Raw genomic sequence first — 17,655 nt, 5'->3', positions numbered from 1 at the left:
AATTTTGAGTATAATTTTCTCCCATTTTTCATTTGAGGGCTCCATAGCAAGGACAATAATTCACTATAAGACTGAGTTTGGGAATTTGGGTATTTCATGGGCGTAAAGGTTGGTTGGGGGTTAGACCCATTTGGTTCATAGATGTCATTCATAGTGACAAACCCCTAACTATTGATGCTTGTAGGAATGTGTGTCGTGGTGTTGAGGCCGCAACCGGTCATTTCAATACTTTGTAATCTGGTCGTTTACTCTAATCCCAATGTACAACCCACACTACACTATACTATAAACAAAAAGTATACTAGCCATTTTTTTTTTCAATCACCTTTTCTTTTTCTATTTTGATCTTTTGAACCTTTTTCTTTCTTTCTCTTTTTTTTTTTCTTTTGTTTCTCTTTTTTTTTTTTAGAACTTTCTTTTCTAAACACATACTCACCTCCACACTTATTCTTTTGTAACCTCACACTTCTGACTTTTTTTTTTCTTTTAAAGCACTCAAACATAAAGGCATTCTCTCGAATCGCTTCACCAACTACCATGGAAGGGTAAGATAAAAGTGTATAAGCTAGGTAGGAATATGTGGTGCGAATGAACAAAAAGGCTAAAAATATAAATAGGCTCAAAGTGGCCAGGGGCGGAGCCAGGATTTGATGTCAAGTGGGGCACTCACAAAATATTAAAACTCCATAAAAGAAAAAAAAAATTAATTGACAAATAAAAGGAAAAAAAAAACACCCAAAATGATATCTTTTATTGTCTAAAACAATTTATAAATAACTATATTAAAAGTAACTGACGAAGTGGTGTTAACTCCGTGGTTGGAGCACCCACTATCTAAGATCGAGGTCATGGGTTTGAGTCACCATGGGGATATGAGTGAATTCCTTTGATCCTCTTTTATAAAATAAAAAAAACTATCTTAAAAGTAATTTCAAAACTAGTGTAAATGGCCAAAGCATAATATATATTATATACAAAACATAAATGTTCAGGCCAAAAAAAAAAACAAAAAAACAGACAAAAGCTATCCGTGCATGGTAGCCCGAACCCATGACCCAATTGTTGCCAATTGATCAAGCTTCCACCGTGCTAGACTAATCACACTGCATATGAGCAAACTAGAAAATATATAAACTTTATTGGGTCACGGGACCCAGTAGGCCCTAACGTGGCTCCTCTCCGCCACTAAAAGTGGCAATCTAGTGGTAAATATATTTGGGCACATGTTTCTTTGGTCATGGTGGTATTAAGCCTAATGCCTCAATCCTTTCCATCCCATCGTAAGCTAACATATAGCCTCGAGAGGTCTCAAGCAAGTTCTAGATACGCAATGTCATGAAATTGTACCCATTATGAAAGAATAAGTGAATGAACAATGCATACACTATAGATATAGGCACGAAAGCTCACAAATAAGGGCATGCAAGTTAATCAAATCATCTATATACTTTTTTAATTATGATGAACTAACCTAACCACAGGCTCGGTGCACACATATAGTCAAGCATAGATCACATATAAACTTAATCACAAAACAAATTCAAAGCCCTAGATCGTGCTTGATCTATCCACAGTCACAACAAAGCTAAGTCCATATCTCATCATTGGGGTTGGAAAAAGGCATTAACCACTAAAATATAATTACAAAAATCTAATCTAAGAAGGAAATTTTTTTTTTGACAATAATAGGGCACCCAAGTACTCACCCCCACGCTTAAAACCAACATTGTCCTCAATGTTGCAAAGTGAGCTCGAAAGCTAAATTCATGTCGGATTTAGGCATGAGAGTGAAGTTCGGGTGTAGGCACAAGAGATAACTATGAAAATGGAAATCTAAAAGCGGAAGAGATGTGAAAACCCCCTTTGTCGACTCTCCATTGCTCACGAACTTCGGAGAAGAAGAATATAAGACACCAACCTCAAGGCACAAGGCATTGACTTCCTTAATGTATGCTCCAACCTAGCTCTATGTGCTCATTAAAGATCGACTCCATTGAGACATATAGTGTCCAAAGAGCAAAGCGTCATAAATAGCTCATCAAAGAATAAGGACAAGGGTCCTCCATTAAGCTCATAGGCTTGACACCTCCAGAACACCTCACAACTGCCCCATAGATTACCCCGCAAAGATGAAATGAAGTGCAAAGAAGTCCAACCAACCCGAGTGAACAAAACTAGTGAGTGCAGAAAACTTCCAGCAATGATCTTTCTATCTTCAAATGCCCATATTTCATACTCAGAAAGAGTTAAATAAGTGAGACGACTTGGAATAGAAAATAGACTCAGAGAGATTTTTATCCATATAAACTAAGCCACCTATCTCCAACTAAGATGAAAACTATAACTGGTCAAAGTTGCCAGCTTGTAATGAAGTCTGCTGCTTCAGTCACCAAAACTGTAATATCTGAAGCTCTAGAGGTGCAAAGAGGGTGAAACAAACGGGGTATGAAGCTAGACTCACAGGGATACTTGATGGTAAAATTTGACTGAAATATAAGTTCTAAGTAAAAAATCATTGGCCTCCAAACTCACTAATCTGTTCTGCAGTTTTTGTTGTGCCCTATGTCACTTGGAACACAATATCTGAAGCTAGGAAGGTTCAAATGAAAACTGTTGTATCATCATATAGAGGACATACGAAGATACACCTCCGTAAAATTTTAGCTCCAAATTACTTGATATGTAGAGTATGTGGCTCCTCAAAATCACTGTACAGTAGCTTTCTTTGTTCTGACCTTCATCCATTGATCACTAAATAACTAGAGTTCTAGGGACTCAAAGAGGCTGAAACTTTGGCAATACATAGTAGACACACAAGGATATATCTCTAGAAAATTTCAGCTGAAATTCGCGTGTGGATTAGAAGCTATAGTCAACCAAATTCAACTAAACTTTCTGGACAGAAACTACTCACTGCCAAATTCATGCTTTCTCCACATTTCAAACTCCGGACACCTCCCATCCTCCTAAAAAAGATAGCTAAATAGCCTTATTGATGCAAAATGAACAAGTTAAATTCAAAACAATTTAGGGTTGCCTCCCTAGAAGCGCTTGTTTTTAAAGATCTCAAGCTGGTCTTCTTCACTTTTCTTCCTCATCAAGGTGGCTCAAAGGATGTCTTCTTACCACCAACAACAATTGTGCTAGCCTCACTAGCTATCATTTCCAAAACATCTAGTAATTGAGGAAGCAAGCTTGTAGCTTGGAGGTGGAGGCCAATCATACCTCTTAGATCTTTTCTTCTTCTTGACAACTCCACAAACCTCCCTTAATTTCTTGATGGACTCCTCTTGTGCTTCACTCAATGGTGGACTTTTCTTCTTGTGTTGCTCATAAGTCTCAAGAGTAGGGGTTGTTTGCTTTTCAAGCTCAATAGTAGGCTCCAAAATAGGCGTAGGAATGACATCATTATGCTTCAATGGTGGCTCATGGTCATAGCCCCAAATAGGTGAAAAATGATCTTGTGCATGGATTGCAGGCTTGGAAGGATTCAAGGGTCCAAAGATCCGCTCACTCTTGGCTTCATTACCCTTCACTAAATTAATAGAGAGCACATTCTTCACTATTTCCGGAGGATATATGGGTTCAAGACTCTTGAGTAATACCTTTTCTCCCGATACCTTCTTTTTGAGAGTGCCCTTTTGAACATTAATTTTTATTCCCGCGGTTGCCATAAAGGGCCTACCAAGAATGATAGGTATGTCCTTGTCACAATGAGGTCCATCATCCATATCCAATACCACCAAATCCGCCGGTAAGTAGAACTTATCAACCTTGATTAACACATCTTCAACAACGCCCATGGCTCTCTTAGTGCTCCGGTCTGCAAGTTGCATGTATATATATAGGAGCAGCTTTAATAAGCCCAAGGTCAAGTTTCCAGAAAGTCTCAAAAGAAATAATGTTAACACTTGAACCAAGGTCCATCAAACCTTTATCAAAGACTTTCTCTCCAATAGTGCAAAAGATATTGAAGCTCCCCTGATACTTGAGTTTTGGAGGGATCCTTCTTTGCAAGATAGCACTAACCTCCTCACAAATCTTGAACCGCTCATCATTCTTTATCTTCCTCTTATGGATGCACAAGTCCTTTAGAAATTTTGCATAAACCGGAATTTGTTGAAAGAGCTCAATCAAAGGTATGTTAACATTGACCTTCTTCAAAATATCATGCACTTCGTACATCAAGCCAACATTTTTCTTCTTCCTGCCTTTCTTCACATTTTCCTTTCTTGGCACATTAGGGCAGGGAAGTTGAGGTTCCGTTGTGCTCAAATCAAGAGGTGGATCAAAAGTGAGACTCCCGGTGGTGCCCCTAAGGGTAGTCACGGTCCCACTAGGGTTCTTAGTCTTCAAGGCCTCGCCCAGTGATGAATAGACCAGACCACTCCTATCCCTAGAGCTACCATGAACATGTAGGTCTTCCTTCGTATTCCCCCCCCCCTTTCGGTAGAAGTAGATGGCTTTGATAGGAGTATTTTAATGCGATTTTTAATAGTTATTTCCTCATATTTTAACTTAGTTATTTCTTTAAATAAATCAGTTTTAATGTAGTTTCTATTTTTAGGTGCATTGGAGCAAACAAAGAAGAAATGAGCTTAAAGGCACATGAGAAGCAAGGGAACGTTGGAAATGATAGAGGAAAGGCACGAGGGCTGCAGAAATGAGCTAAAATGAAGAAATGAAGATTTCATGATCCAGCCAGGAAATCCTTATCCAACCAGGAAATCTTGGTCTGACTAGGAAACCCAGTCAAAGTAGGAATCCTGGGTCAACTAGGAAACATGATCGGATAAATTAAGAAAAATGGTGAAGAATGCAGAGTCCTAGTTGGACTAGGAAACCTACTCTTGCTAGGAAAATGAATCCTAATGACACAAGGAGTCCCAGTTGAACTAGGAAAGCAAAAGAAGATTTCGGAATGTTCAAGTACATTTCATGTGAAGAGTCCTCGTTGGACTAGGAGTCTTTATGGCAATAGGATACCTGGGTGGACTAGGAGAGCCCAAGAACAAGCTCAAAACGTCCTCTACAAAGGTGATATGGATTGAGAGTCATTTTTGACAAGAAAAGATGGTTAAAAATCAAATTTGGAGTCTGTATTAGACATAGACTGATTTTAGCCGAAATTTCAAGTATATATCTGGATAATGACATCTCAATTAAACCCTAAATACATCTAGACATGATTGTGGCCAAAGGGAGACTTCTACAGATAATGAAGGAGAATTTCAAGGGATTACAACATGCAGAAAGGTTAAAAACAGGTCCAGATACATTCCTTAAAGTCCACATTCATTCTTGGCGGAAATTAAAGAGATAAATCAGAAATTATTTATTTAAATTCGGCAAAAATATAATCTCCCTTAAATCAAGGTGTTAAATTGGAGGTTTCTCATTGGTTGGATGACATAACAAACCTGACATGGAATTAATTGATTGGTTGGAGCTATGTGGCGCAAGCAGATAATTCCTAAAAAATAAAAAGAAGGATCCAGAACCTTGGAGACTAAGAAGCCGTCCCCTATATATAGCATCACTCTTGGGACGTCATTCACACCACTTCTTCCATAATTCTAAATACCAAAAATTATCTCCATTCTCTAATCTTCAGAAGCTCTGCGTCTCAACCAAGGAGGAGAAGAAGTCATGCAATACATCAAAATCCTAACCGCCATCCACCCTTGCATGACTTCTTCTCTTCCTTCTTTGGAATTGTATTTATTAATTATTTATCAACTTTCAGTTTTGGCATTGGGAATGCCTTGGCAATGGTTTCGGATTTAGTTTTGTTCCTAAATTATGATTTATAAATTGATCTTGCTATTTGTTATTAAATTGAGATTTTTTTTTGGCGTGTGGGACACGTCGTTGAATTTATAGAATTATCACAAGATTTACCGAGTACGGTTGGGAATCGTACTCGTACTTACTTTGGCGAGTTTTTGGGGAAGTTTATGGATTTATGGATTTACTTATTTTCGAATATTATTTTTTTTCACCATACTTGGGTTATTTTATTTTTAGTTCTCCTCCTCACGTGAGTTGCAGTCGAGGCTCCTCGTTACTTACTTTGTGTTTGTGGGTCGAAGTCGAGGATAGGGCCTGGGAGGCCCGACCCGAGCCTTGCTTGTTTAACCAGCGGGGCTGTATTATCTTCTTTCTTATTTTTTTTTTCCAAAGTTGAGAAATAAGTTTTGTAAATCTTGCATGCATCGAGAATTTTATTTCAAAAGATAAATTGTGGGAAAGTATAAATTCTTCTCTTATTTTTTTTGTTACAATTATTTATTTTTGTCCACTCACACTAACGTGTTTTTCAATACTTTCCCCCTGGGCCCTTCGGTTTCAAATGTCCAGTTTGCAGGCTAAATTACTTGAGGTCGGGTGTACATGGAGTTGAGGCATAGTTGTCACTGCTTCCGCATTGTAGGATCTATCGATCTTTTACCCTCTTTACTTTTTATTCTAGTATACCTTTTGTTTTATAATTGCTCTGATAACCTGTGAGATTAATGTTATTAAGTTGAGATTTGTGTAATGTGAATTGGAAGGTGTTGTGATTTGGGGAGCAGGGTGGCTCCAGAAGTTGAGGATGGTGTTTGACATTAGAAGTGTAAATGTCTTTCTACAGGTTTTGAGTAGTCCATTTATAGGGGAAGTTCCGCCAAATTTTTGATAGAATTTCTTCTAAGGTGGGTCCCGTATGACCATTTTAGATTTCAGGGTGAAATCTATGGTGGGCCCTGTCAGGCCTAACATAAAATTTGGATATAGAAACTTCACAAAGATCATCAAGAAAACTAGAAAAGCAGTAGCAAATTTGGGGAAATGAAAAACTTTTTTTTCCCTTTGAAATCTTCATATAATTGAGGAGATTTCTCCTTAACCGGATTTCTCTCAAGAGGATTATTCTTACTCAGATTCGCCTTGAGCAGATTTCTCCTTACTTGAATTCCTTTTGAGGGGATTTCTCATCACCTAGATTTCCCCTTAGGGGATTACTCCCTACCTATATTCGTCTTGAGTAGATTTCTTCTCACACGGATTCACCTTGAGAGAATTTCGTCTCACTCAAATCTGCATTGAGAGGTTTCACCTCATCTAGATTCACCTTGAGCAGATTTTACCTTACCCAAGTTCGCTTTAAGAGATTTCACCTCGAGGTATTTTTCACACACATATTGAGCTGACTCTCTATTAGACCATTTCCTGTCTCTCTATGAGGAGATTAATCTCGAAGATATATTAGATATTTGAGATATATCTAATATTTTTCTTTCTTCATATAGATATTTAACGATATGAGAGAAATTTAGCAGAAACAGTGGAAAATAAAATATTTTTCTCTATGATATATCGGTAGGTTGTGAGAAAGTTCAAGTTATCACATAATCATTAAGCGATAACCAATAGAAGTCGTCACCTAATTGGTCTTTTGTGAGAAAATTAAAGCTTTTACATAAACATTAACTGACAATTCGTACAAATCGTCGTCCAATTGATTTTCAGCGAGAGAGTTCAAGTTGTTACACAAACATTAAGTGACAACATGTAGAAGTCGTCACCTAATTCGTCTTTTGCAAGAAAATTGCAGTTGTCAAATAAACTTTAACCGACAACTAATAGAAGTTGTTGTCTAATTGGTTTTTAGTGATGAATTTCAAGTTGTCACATAAACATTAAGTAACACCAGTTGAGATCGTTGCCTGATTTATTTTTTGTGAGAAAATTAAAGTTGTTACATAAACATTAACCAACAACTTGTCGAAGTCGTCGTCTAATTGGGTTTCAGTGAGGAAGTTCAAGTTGTCACATAATCATCAAGCGACAACATGTAGAAGTCGTCGCCTAATTAGTTTTTAGTGAGGAAATTCAAGTTGTCACATAAACATTAAGAGACAACCCGTTAAAGTTGTCGTCCAATTGATTTTCAGCGAGAAAGTTAAGGCTGTCACATAAACATTAACCGGCAACCCACAGAAGTTGTTGCTAAATCATTCTTTAGCTACAAAAATCTAGTTGTCACATAAACGTTAATCGACAATTTGTAGAAGTCGTCGTCTAATTAATTTTTTGCAAGGATGTTAAAGTTGTTACACAAACATTAACTGACAATTGGTAGAAATTGTCGCCTAATTGACAATTTGCGAGGAATTTGGTGTCGCATAATGTTAAATGGGCAACAACTATTAATTTGTCATAAATACCTACTTTATGCGATAAATTGGTTGTTGTTTATGGGATCATGTGCGACAACTGAAATTTCCTCATATTTGTCAAGTTTTTGCAATGAATTTTGAGTTGTCACAATGAAATTCCTCGCTTTTGCTATTTCCTCGCGTTAAAGTTGTTTAAGTTGTCCTTAGAACCGGCCCGTACGGTCTGGGCCCTGTTAATTTTGTTGAGAAATGGTCCAGACCTGGGCCGAACTACACATAAAACGGTTTGGACCCGAGCCTAGTAATTTCAAAAAGCAAAAGCCCGTTAGGCCCGAAACATAGACCAAAAGACATGTCCACACTTTTACCATACACCCCCTCACATGTGATTTATGCTCTAGGGCTTTGACTTTTCCACTCTCATTCACATAATCACATCACATCAGCCGCAAACCTTTTCTCTGTCTCTTTGTCTCTCTGTCTCTTTCCCTCTCCTCCTCCAGCTCCAGTACTCCTTCTCCTTCTTCTTACATTTTTCTGCATATCCACGTTACCTGCCACCGAGATGACTCCCTCCTCTTCATTAAATTTCGGCATCACCCAGTACCCCAACTCCTTTCTGCAAATCCATGGAACCAGTTTCTCTCTTCTGTAAAAACGAAGATCCAACAGGTTTTCATGCTTCCCATGACTCCATCCTCTTCATTAGAAGTCTTTGAAGAAGCCATTTGTCCATCAAAACTTCAAATTACAGAAGAAGATTTCTCTCCTCTTATGCCTGCTCTCTGCTCAAGTTGTAATTAGTACCAAGTTCAAGCGAACTGCTTAGTCCCAGCTTTGTCTGGTACTATATAAACCCTCAAACTTCTATCATCTGTATAAGAAGTTCTGAAGCAAACTTCTACTTAGTACTTGTATATAGGATTGTTTGAAGTTATGTCTGATCACCAAGTCGAGAGCGTTGTCGTAAGGTTAGTTTCTTCATTTCATTGCATTTATAATTTTGTATTATATGTTAACATATATAACTGTAATGAGTGGCACTGCGCGTGCGTATATATTAGGATGAGCTTAAAAAACCAGATTAGTGATTTCTTACATATTGTCTCATACTGGCCAACAAGATAATTCAATGGTTTTTGTTTCTCTATCTGAACAATGGAAGTGTTTTATGTGTTTTTTTTTTTTTGGCAGTTCACTTCTTTGCAGCAATTTTTGCATTGATGGAGCGAGCTTACGATAGTCTTAGTTTCATACCTAACTAAATTCTTTAATATGTATTATTAAGTTATGTTTGAATAATATAATATTAGCCTTCTTCATATAAGCTCTACATATGTAATAATTTTTTGTTTAAGGGAAAAAATTTGCAGAGCGAAAATAGTGAGTCAGAAAAGTGGGGATTGTGAGATAATTTATTTTTAATTTTTTTAATAAAAATCTACTTTATAATTGTCATATTTAGCCTTGTGATTTAATTTATTCTCAAAGTTTTGTAATCTTTCAAGGTTAAATCTGTCAAAAATTTCAGTTTTGGCTAACAAAATCTCTTCTCTTAATAATAGTATAGATATATTTTTTAAGAAAAGTTGATTCAGGCACGGAACCGGTTCGTCTTCTTCTTTTTTTTTTTTTTTTTTTTTTCATGACTACCCAGTTGGTCTCTGAGTCCGCCTCTATGTGTGAGTTTGTGTGGGGATATCTTCGAATACATGCTATAATTTGTTTATCCTTTCCAATCTTCTCAGCGTTGCATCACAACCAGGATCCAGTTCCGAAGGTACGGACGGGCAACGCTCAGATATTCGGACTCTAATTAAGAAATCATTGTCAACAGATACAACTTCAATTAAGATTGCATTGTCAGCACTTAAATATTCCCTTGCAGATATATGGGTACCATTGGGACGTCATGTTTGGGGGGCAATTGTAGGTAAAATCGAGGTGAATCTCAGTATGCGACAACGGAGGGAACTACTAGTGACATTAGTTCCCCATATGGTTCTCTGTTTGACCATGACATTTCTTCTGCCCATCAGTTTTCTGCGGAAACTGATATTAATAACAGGGAATTTTCTGCCTAATACGCGGGAAAGGATACTACTTGCAATATCTTGTATTGGGTTGTTAGTGGATCCTTTGTTCTTTTACATTCCATTCATCGATGAGAAAAGAAAGTGTATTGGAATGGACAAAAAGTTAAGGGATGTAGTTCTTGCATTGCGATCACTTACAGATCTCGCTTTCGCACTCCATACTGATGCTCAGATTCGTGATCTGACTGACGTGCCCTCCGACCCCTTCGACTTTGAGTATGAGGATATCGTGTATAGGGGTTTAAAGTGGATATCTCAAGATATCATAATCGAGGTCCTTCCTATTCTTCCCATCCAACAGGTATGAAGAAAGAAAACTTTGTGGTATAAAATAAGCTAATTTGTTATTTTTGAGTTACTTAATACGACAAAAATTTTCTGTAATTTCTTTTCCTTCTTCCCCTAATATGAGTTGGCCCAAAAAGTGCCTAACATAACATGTTGGTGATTTGGTGTATGTCCGTGAGTACCCATAAACTGTTGTCTAATAATAAAATGACTGTCCATGCCAGGACATTTCTAAAATATGTTTGTTTTTTATGTTTATTCAAATTAGACATGGTTGTTTATGTCAACTTAATTCGGTTTGTATATTTATTATGTGACATTATAATAAACCGTTAATTTAATGTATACGAAATGTTAAAACCAAAATCATTAAATTTTATAGCGGTTAAAACCGATTAAGACCCATTAGAAAAAAAAAATTCTTATAAACTTATAGAACTTATAAACATAGAGCAACACATGACGGTTAAAACCTAGTAAGACCCATTAGAAAAAGAAAAAAAAATCTTATAAACTTATATAACTTATAAACATAGAGCAGCACATGACAGTTAAAACATATTAAGACCCATTAGAAAAAAAATAAAATCTTATAAACTTATGTAACTTATAAACATAGAGTAACACATGACACACACCTAAAATTTATAAATTGGAATATATCCTTTTCTTCATGAAAGTTGAGAGTTGAAATTGAGGTGTACGATGAATTAGAGAGATGCACTCATTTCTAATATATATTAGATAGAGAAACTCAAACTTACAAAAATTACTTTTATGTTAATTAATGGCTTTATCTTGTTAACGGATTAATACTAGACCGAACTATTAAAAAACGTGTTCTTATCGAATGACCCAATATGAAACCAAACCAATATATTTCACAGTTCACACCAAATTCTTATAATATCACTTGTGTTATTTTGTCACGTCAAACGAAATGTGTATAATCATATACCTAAGTTAAAGGGACCATATGAGAAAGTTTTTAAAGATTGGGAAACAAATATTCTTCTGTAATTAAATGGAGAAAAAATAGTTGTCTTTTACAGTGAAGTTTTCAGGTTTCATATTGCTCAAATTATCCTTTAGTTTAAAAAATAAAATTTCATAATGAAATCATCTAAACAATTATTTGAGTAAAATAAAAAAAATAAAAAAATAATTACAAAAAAATTTAAAAAGTGGGTGACAATTAAAAAGACTTTATAAATCACACGTGCATAGCAAAAATATGAGGCTAATGATTGATAGATCACAGTTCACCAATATAATATAGTTACTTGAAATGCAATCAGACTTTATTTTATTTTTTCAATAATGTCATCTGCACGTAATTAAGTTTACTTGTTGACTCTAAGTCTCTAACCTGTTTCAATTTGTACAGGTCATACTAGTAGCTATATTTTTCAGAATGAATGATTCTGGATATCTAAATGAAGCAGCAACTGGCAACGTTTTTCTTACTTTGCAATTAATTGCAAGGGGTTGCCAAATCTACCACTTCTGGAAGCCATTTAAAAGGGTTGGAAAATGGGCCATAAGTGCATTCTTTATCCTCATGTACATCTTGGTTGGCCATGTAAGTTTATCTCTTCATTCGAAATGGGCCAAAAGTGCATTCTATTATCAATAGAAATGCTAACAAACTTCCTCTCTAACCTTTTCATTTCTACCTTCCCCACTTATCTTGTATCATGTGGATTCATTTATGATTACAATCTATGTATTTATTATCTTAAAATAACAACTAATTTTATTCCATGTTTTACCCTTATTATGTTTGACCTTATTAAATGTTCTCTATGAATATGATTAAAAAAAAACCTCTTGACTCTTTTGTTTTCCTAATTTTTTCTAACGTTTTTTATTTTATTTTTTTATATTCCCTAAGTTTTTCAACGGAAAATTTTTCTTTCATTTGTTTGGTCATGTTCATACTGAGTCCTTTTTTTTTTATACATTTATTTATATAAAACCTACAAAAAACAAAAAGAAACAAAAAAAAAACAAAATGGTAAAGCTCATTCACATGGCAGCTACAAACGTTTTTTTTTCTTTCTTTTCATTAAAACACATGTGATATTAGATGAGTACATCAATTGTCTCTCTCTCTCTCTCTCTCACACACACACACACACATTCTCTTTGATATATGTATATAAAGGAAATGTTTGACCATTTTCTTGGATCCAATTCTGTTTTCTTTATTTTTGAACAATATTTGAAATATGTTCTTAAACATATATGTACGTCTTTCTTAAGTAAATATGTATGTAAGCCCACAAGAGTAATTTTTTTTTTTTTTGACTTTGTCAAGGGAAACCCAAACGCTTCCTAGGCCCAAGATAAACTCATTCGGCGCCCACAAGAGTAATATAAATTGCAAATAAAAAAAATTCACAAAAGAAAAAAAAAGTTGAGAAACTAAAATTAATTATTTAATTAAATGTATGTGAAATTAAATAAGGGTAAAGAGGGGAAGTGAAAACTTGTCTTTTAATCTATACTATTATTAAGAGAAGAGGGTTTGTTAGCCAAAATTTAAAATTTTGACAGAAATGACCCTAGAAAATTAATAAACTTTGAGAATTAATTAAATCACAAGGACAATTATGACATTTATAAAATATAAAATATATTTTATTAAAAAATAAAATAAAAATATAACCCACAACCCACTTTTCTCTTCCATTATCTCTTCTCTACAATAACCGTTTTCTTTTTTATTTTCAGAAAAAAAAAAAAAGAAAAAAAAAACTTGCACATGCAGAGCATGTGTAGAGAAAGGCTAGTTATTAATTATTTGAAGTTTTTAGATAGTGGAATACACATGGCATTCAATGAATAGGGAATGTAGAAAGGGAAAAGTTTGCTAGTATTTAACTGGTTTAGGAAAAAAAATCTGCACCGTGTTGACTTACAGTTTGATAAATTGTTACTTTCATCAGAACGTTGTAAGGTAGTGGCATTTGGAAGAGGGCTTGTAGTTTACTCGTCCACTTTTTATTTATTTTTATTTTTTATTCTTTGTTTTTTTTCCTTGTATTCACTTTCATCAAAATACTGTAATTTTATTATCTCAGATCCGCACATGACAATAGCACGCGGTATTCCAAGATCATAAAATAACTATTCATGAACTACCAACAAATATTGTTTTTGGTGTATCTTGGGTAATTCACATGAAAAAGTTGGATTAAAGTCATTAAACGAATAAATTTTTTTTTTTTTAAAATGTAGATGGATTGTTACAATGTGCAAATAATAACAACATTTTTCAGTAATCTTTTTCTTAACTGCAGTTCCTAGATGTTATCATCAGATTTATGATAATTTTTGTCTTATTTTCTTATGTTTATTGGTGGGAGAGTTTTCTCAAATCACTTAATTACTTAACTTTCAGGTTTTCGGTGCATTTTGGTACTTTATGTCAATTCAACGAGAGATATTATGTTGGCATCAGACATGTACAAATACTTTAGGTTGTGTAGCCACTAATTATTGCAAGGACACTAATTATTTGACAAATATCACACTCTTAGATGAGTTTTGTCCTATAAATCCATCAAACGCAGAGCTGTTCGATTTTGGAGTATATCTTAAAGCCCTTCAATCAGGTAATACGGGATCAAAAAGTTTTTTAACAAAGTACTTCTACACTTTGTGCTGGGGCATCAGAAACCTCAGGTATGTTTATACTTACAATTTAGTGCAATATTTTCACAAAAAGATTTTCCTATTCCCTCTTTTTCTTAATTGAGTAACTTGATATATGCGTGGAGAGAGAGATTTATTGTTTAGGTACATTTTTATATGTTCATAGATTAAGCACTCTCTATCTTGGCTCCATAGCTATTTAAGAGAACGTGTTTAGGATTTTTTTTTTATTATTATCAATTTTAGCAGCTGCACCAAACTTTTAAGTGACTATCCATTTTATTTTTTAGTTATCTCACTCATAAATATAGAAAGCAAGATGAGGCTCTCTATTGTGTTTGTTAACATGGAACATTCATTTTAAGTTGTTATATGTAATTTATAAATAAAATTATACTATTTTTGTTTATTCAAAAAATAATATAAATTCAGAACTAGCTCAAATAGATACGATAAAAAGAATAGCTAAAATAGAGAAAAATGATGCATATGTATTTTAAAAGTGACTAGCCAAAATAACTTTTTAGCTACATTTTTTTTTTTAGAATAAGAAAATTCCACTAATAACCAAACAGATTATAAAGCATTGGAACGACACACATTCCTAACATGATCCATAGTTACGGCTCCGTCAATATGAATGACATCCATGAGCCAAAAGGGCCCAATCCCTAACCAAATTTTACGCCCATACCTGCGGGCTACAATGAATAGTAACCAATCTTGATTGTAACGATACAAACCCGCCACCAACTTTAAGACGAACCATTTCACCCTTTCCGACATCATGTCCCAAAACAGGCAAAACATGTGTAAGGGTGATTCACCATCACGTTGACAACCAGAAAGCACCGACAACAGAACGAATAGTCCTCGGTAATAACGCCGTTAAGATGGCACAACAGTATGAACATGACACCATAACAACGGCATCGACACTACACTAAAACACCCAAACCCTTGCTCAAAAGAGGAGGGACTGTCACGCCCCTGATTTTACACACATGAAAATCGATATATATAACCCCATAATTATATATGCGTGAACGTCCAGTCATCAATACAAAATACCTGAAATCTTTTTCCCTTAATCTTACACACATATTGATGTCATGAACCCTCAAAGTTAATATACACTCACTCCAAAGAGTTATATATTACACAAGCTTACGAATTAAATTGTCAACAACAAGATAAACGTAATTGCTCCTCAGAGCTCACTACAACGGAAGTCCAAATAACGATAAAGTCACAAAATTTGCTTCCTACCGTAAAGCTGCAAAGGCGCTACCTCAGCTTTAGCACGATTATCCTAACCTGCAGGATTAACCCCTACACCGTTGAAATGGTGCACCGGGTTGTCACACAACAAACCCGGTAAGCTTTTGCAAGCCCGTATGAGTAACTCGAAACAACTCACACCAAATCACAACCACAACCACACTTAAAAATCAAGTTAATTAAAATCAATAATCCCTGCATTTAAACTTAGTTCAGGAGATCACATCAAAACAACAATCCAAAAAGCAGTAATCCCTGCATATAACTTAGTTCAGGAGATTACATTAAAGCAATCGATTCAAAAAGCAATAATCCCTGCATATAACTTAGTTCAGGAGATTACATTAAAGCAATCGATTCAAAAAGCAATAATCCCTGCATATAACTTAGTTCAGGAGATTACATTAAAACAATCGATAAAATCATAGTAATCCCTGCATATAACTTAGTTCAGGAGATTACATTAAAACAAACAATCTCAGTTTAAACATTGTTCTCAAAACAACTCACACTTGAATTCTATCAAAATAACATAGAAAGCAACTCACACCTTGATTTCTATCAAAATAACATAGAAAGCAACTCACACCTTGATTTCTATCAAAATAACATAGAAAGCAACTCACACCTTGATTTCTATCAATCGTACCAAAACGTACCAAGTCGTTAATAAGGAAAACAACTTACACCTTGTCCCCTTAAAAACCGTTAATAAGGAAGCAACTCACACTTTATTCCCTAAAAACACGTAATGTCATGAGTTATCAATAACCAATTCCCGTTACCCCATGAATTACCTAGATGGCAGACAGACTAGAGCTCTAACTGAACGTAACCACTCGTCCGGCCAAAGACGTGATTACCTGATATTCTGCCCAAGGTCATAGACCTTCGATCCTCGGGCCGCACTGTCCCTTGGAGCAAATCATTAAAACAGTCGCACAAGACTCAAAAACATTACACATATCTTACGCTTTTCAAAACAATCGAAATCGACATTTCCAAAATCATTGTTTTCCGAAAAGCCACAAAACAATAAAAAGCATCATTTCATGCATATTGTTTTCATACACAAATCTCAACGCTTTTCAAAACAAATCGAATCAACAATTCCAAGTCATTTGTTTTCCAAAAGCCACAACCCAAAACAATAAAACGCATCATTCATGCCTATTGTTTTCATAAATCCACAACCCACTAAAACATATAATTTGCAGTTAAATCAATAACTCACAAAACGATAAGGTGTTCCGTTCCAAAATGAACCTTGTGAGATTACTCACCTCGAAACTCCCGCTGCGTCTTCTATACAGAACCGAACCAAAACTATCATCAACAACTCGTCCAATTCACCTTTAGAAGCACCTAATCACCAATGACCTCAAATCAGTAACGATTCACAAACGATTTAAATCCGAAACCCCTGTTTTGAACTAAAATCCTCAAAGTGGTGCCAATCGAGGCAAAACCACATCCGAGACCTCCCAAAGTCTCCGGAATACGTCCATGATCGATGTGACCAAACCACATGTCGACCGGACGCTCGAATCCTCACGGATCGAATAAATCGATCGGTATGAAACTGCAAAAATCATAACAATTCCATACGAACTCCAAAATTTGCATATTATATATCGAAACGCTCGTATCAACGAGTAGAACATATATAATACCACAAACAGTTCCTTAAGTGGCCGGAACACCGCCAGAACGCCACCACAGACGGTGGAGCACCGCCACCGGCCAAAACTCATTATTTCACAAAACTCCCAACATCAAAAAGCTTCATCTAAGCATGCTTGTGCCAACACATAACTAGCTCGAAGTCAGAAAACAACCATAATGGATCGAAAACTACCTCACAAGCCGTGAACAGTAATCCCAACTGAGTTGATCGAAGTTTCACGTGAATCGATCCAAACAAACACCAAGGATCGATCGGCGAGGCTGCTCTGAGCTCAACCAAGAAAACTCGAAGCCTTGCCGACGTCGGAACAAGGATTTCCGACCGGGTCCGAAAACTCCAATCTGCACCGCCTTCTATCGCCGTCTCCACCGAGAATCGGCGCTAGAGAACACCACAGGGAGGAGCGCACGGAGGAGGCGAACTGATCTGGAAAGTCTCGTCGCCGGAGATGGCCGGAGCTCGCCGGAAAAGTCGGGTCGGA

At 35.7% G+C, this 17,655-nt stretch overlaps 1 protein-coding gene across 1 annotated transcript in view; it reads left to right on the top strand.

The window, feature by feature from the left end:
* The first annotated feature begins 8,646 nt into the window (after positions 1 to 8,646).
* Positions 8,647 to 17,655, top strand: part of LOC133713811 (cyclic nucleotide-gated ion channel 1-like) — a 30,116-nt gene continuing 21,107 nt past the window's right edge. The window contains exons 1-4 of the mRNA XM_062139839.1: positions 8,647 to 9,133; positions 9,911 to 10,559; positions 11,934 to 12,128; positions 13,953 to 14,236. Of these exons, the coding sequence (XP_061995823.1) occupies positions 9,099 to 9,133; positions 9,911 to 10,559; positions 11,934 to 12,128; positions 13,953 to 14,236 (1,163 nt within the window). The 5' untranslated portion in view covers positions 8,647 to 9,098. The remainder of the gene's footprint in view (positions 9,134 to 9,910; positions 10,560 to 11,933; positions 12,129 to 13,952; positions 14,237 to 17,655) is intronic.

The sequence above is a fragment of the Rosa rugosa genome, chromosome 6 (assembly GCF_958449725.1).
Source record: "Rosa rugosa chromosome 6, drRosRugo1.1, whole genome shotgun sequence".
In the NCBI taxonomy this organism is placed as follows: Eukaryota; Viridiplantae; Streptophyta; class Magnoliopsida; order Rosales; family Rosaceae; genus Rosa; species Rosa rugosa.
Note: the sequence above shows the minus strand (reverse complement) of the source record. Positions and strands in the feature narration are given on the sequence as shown.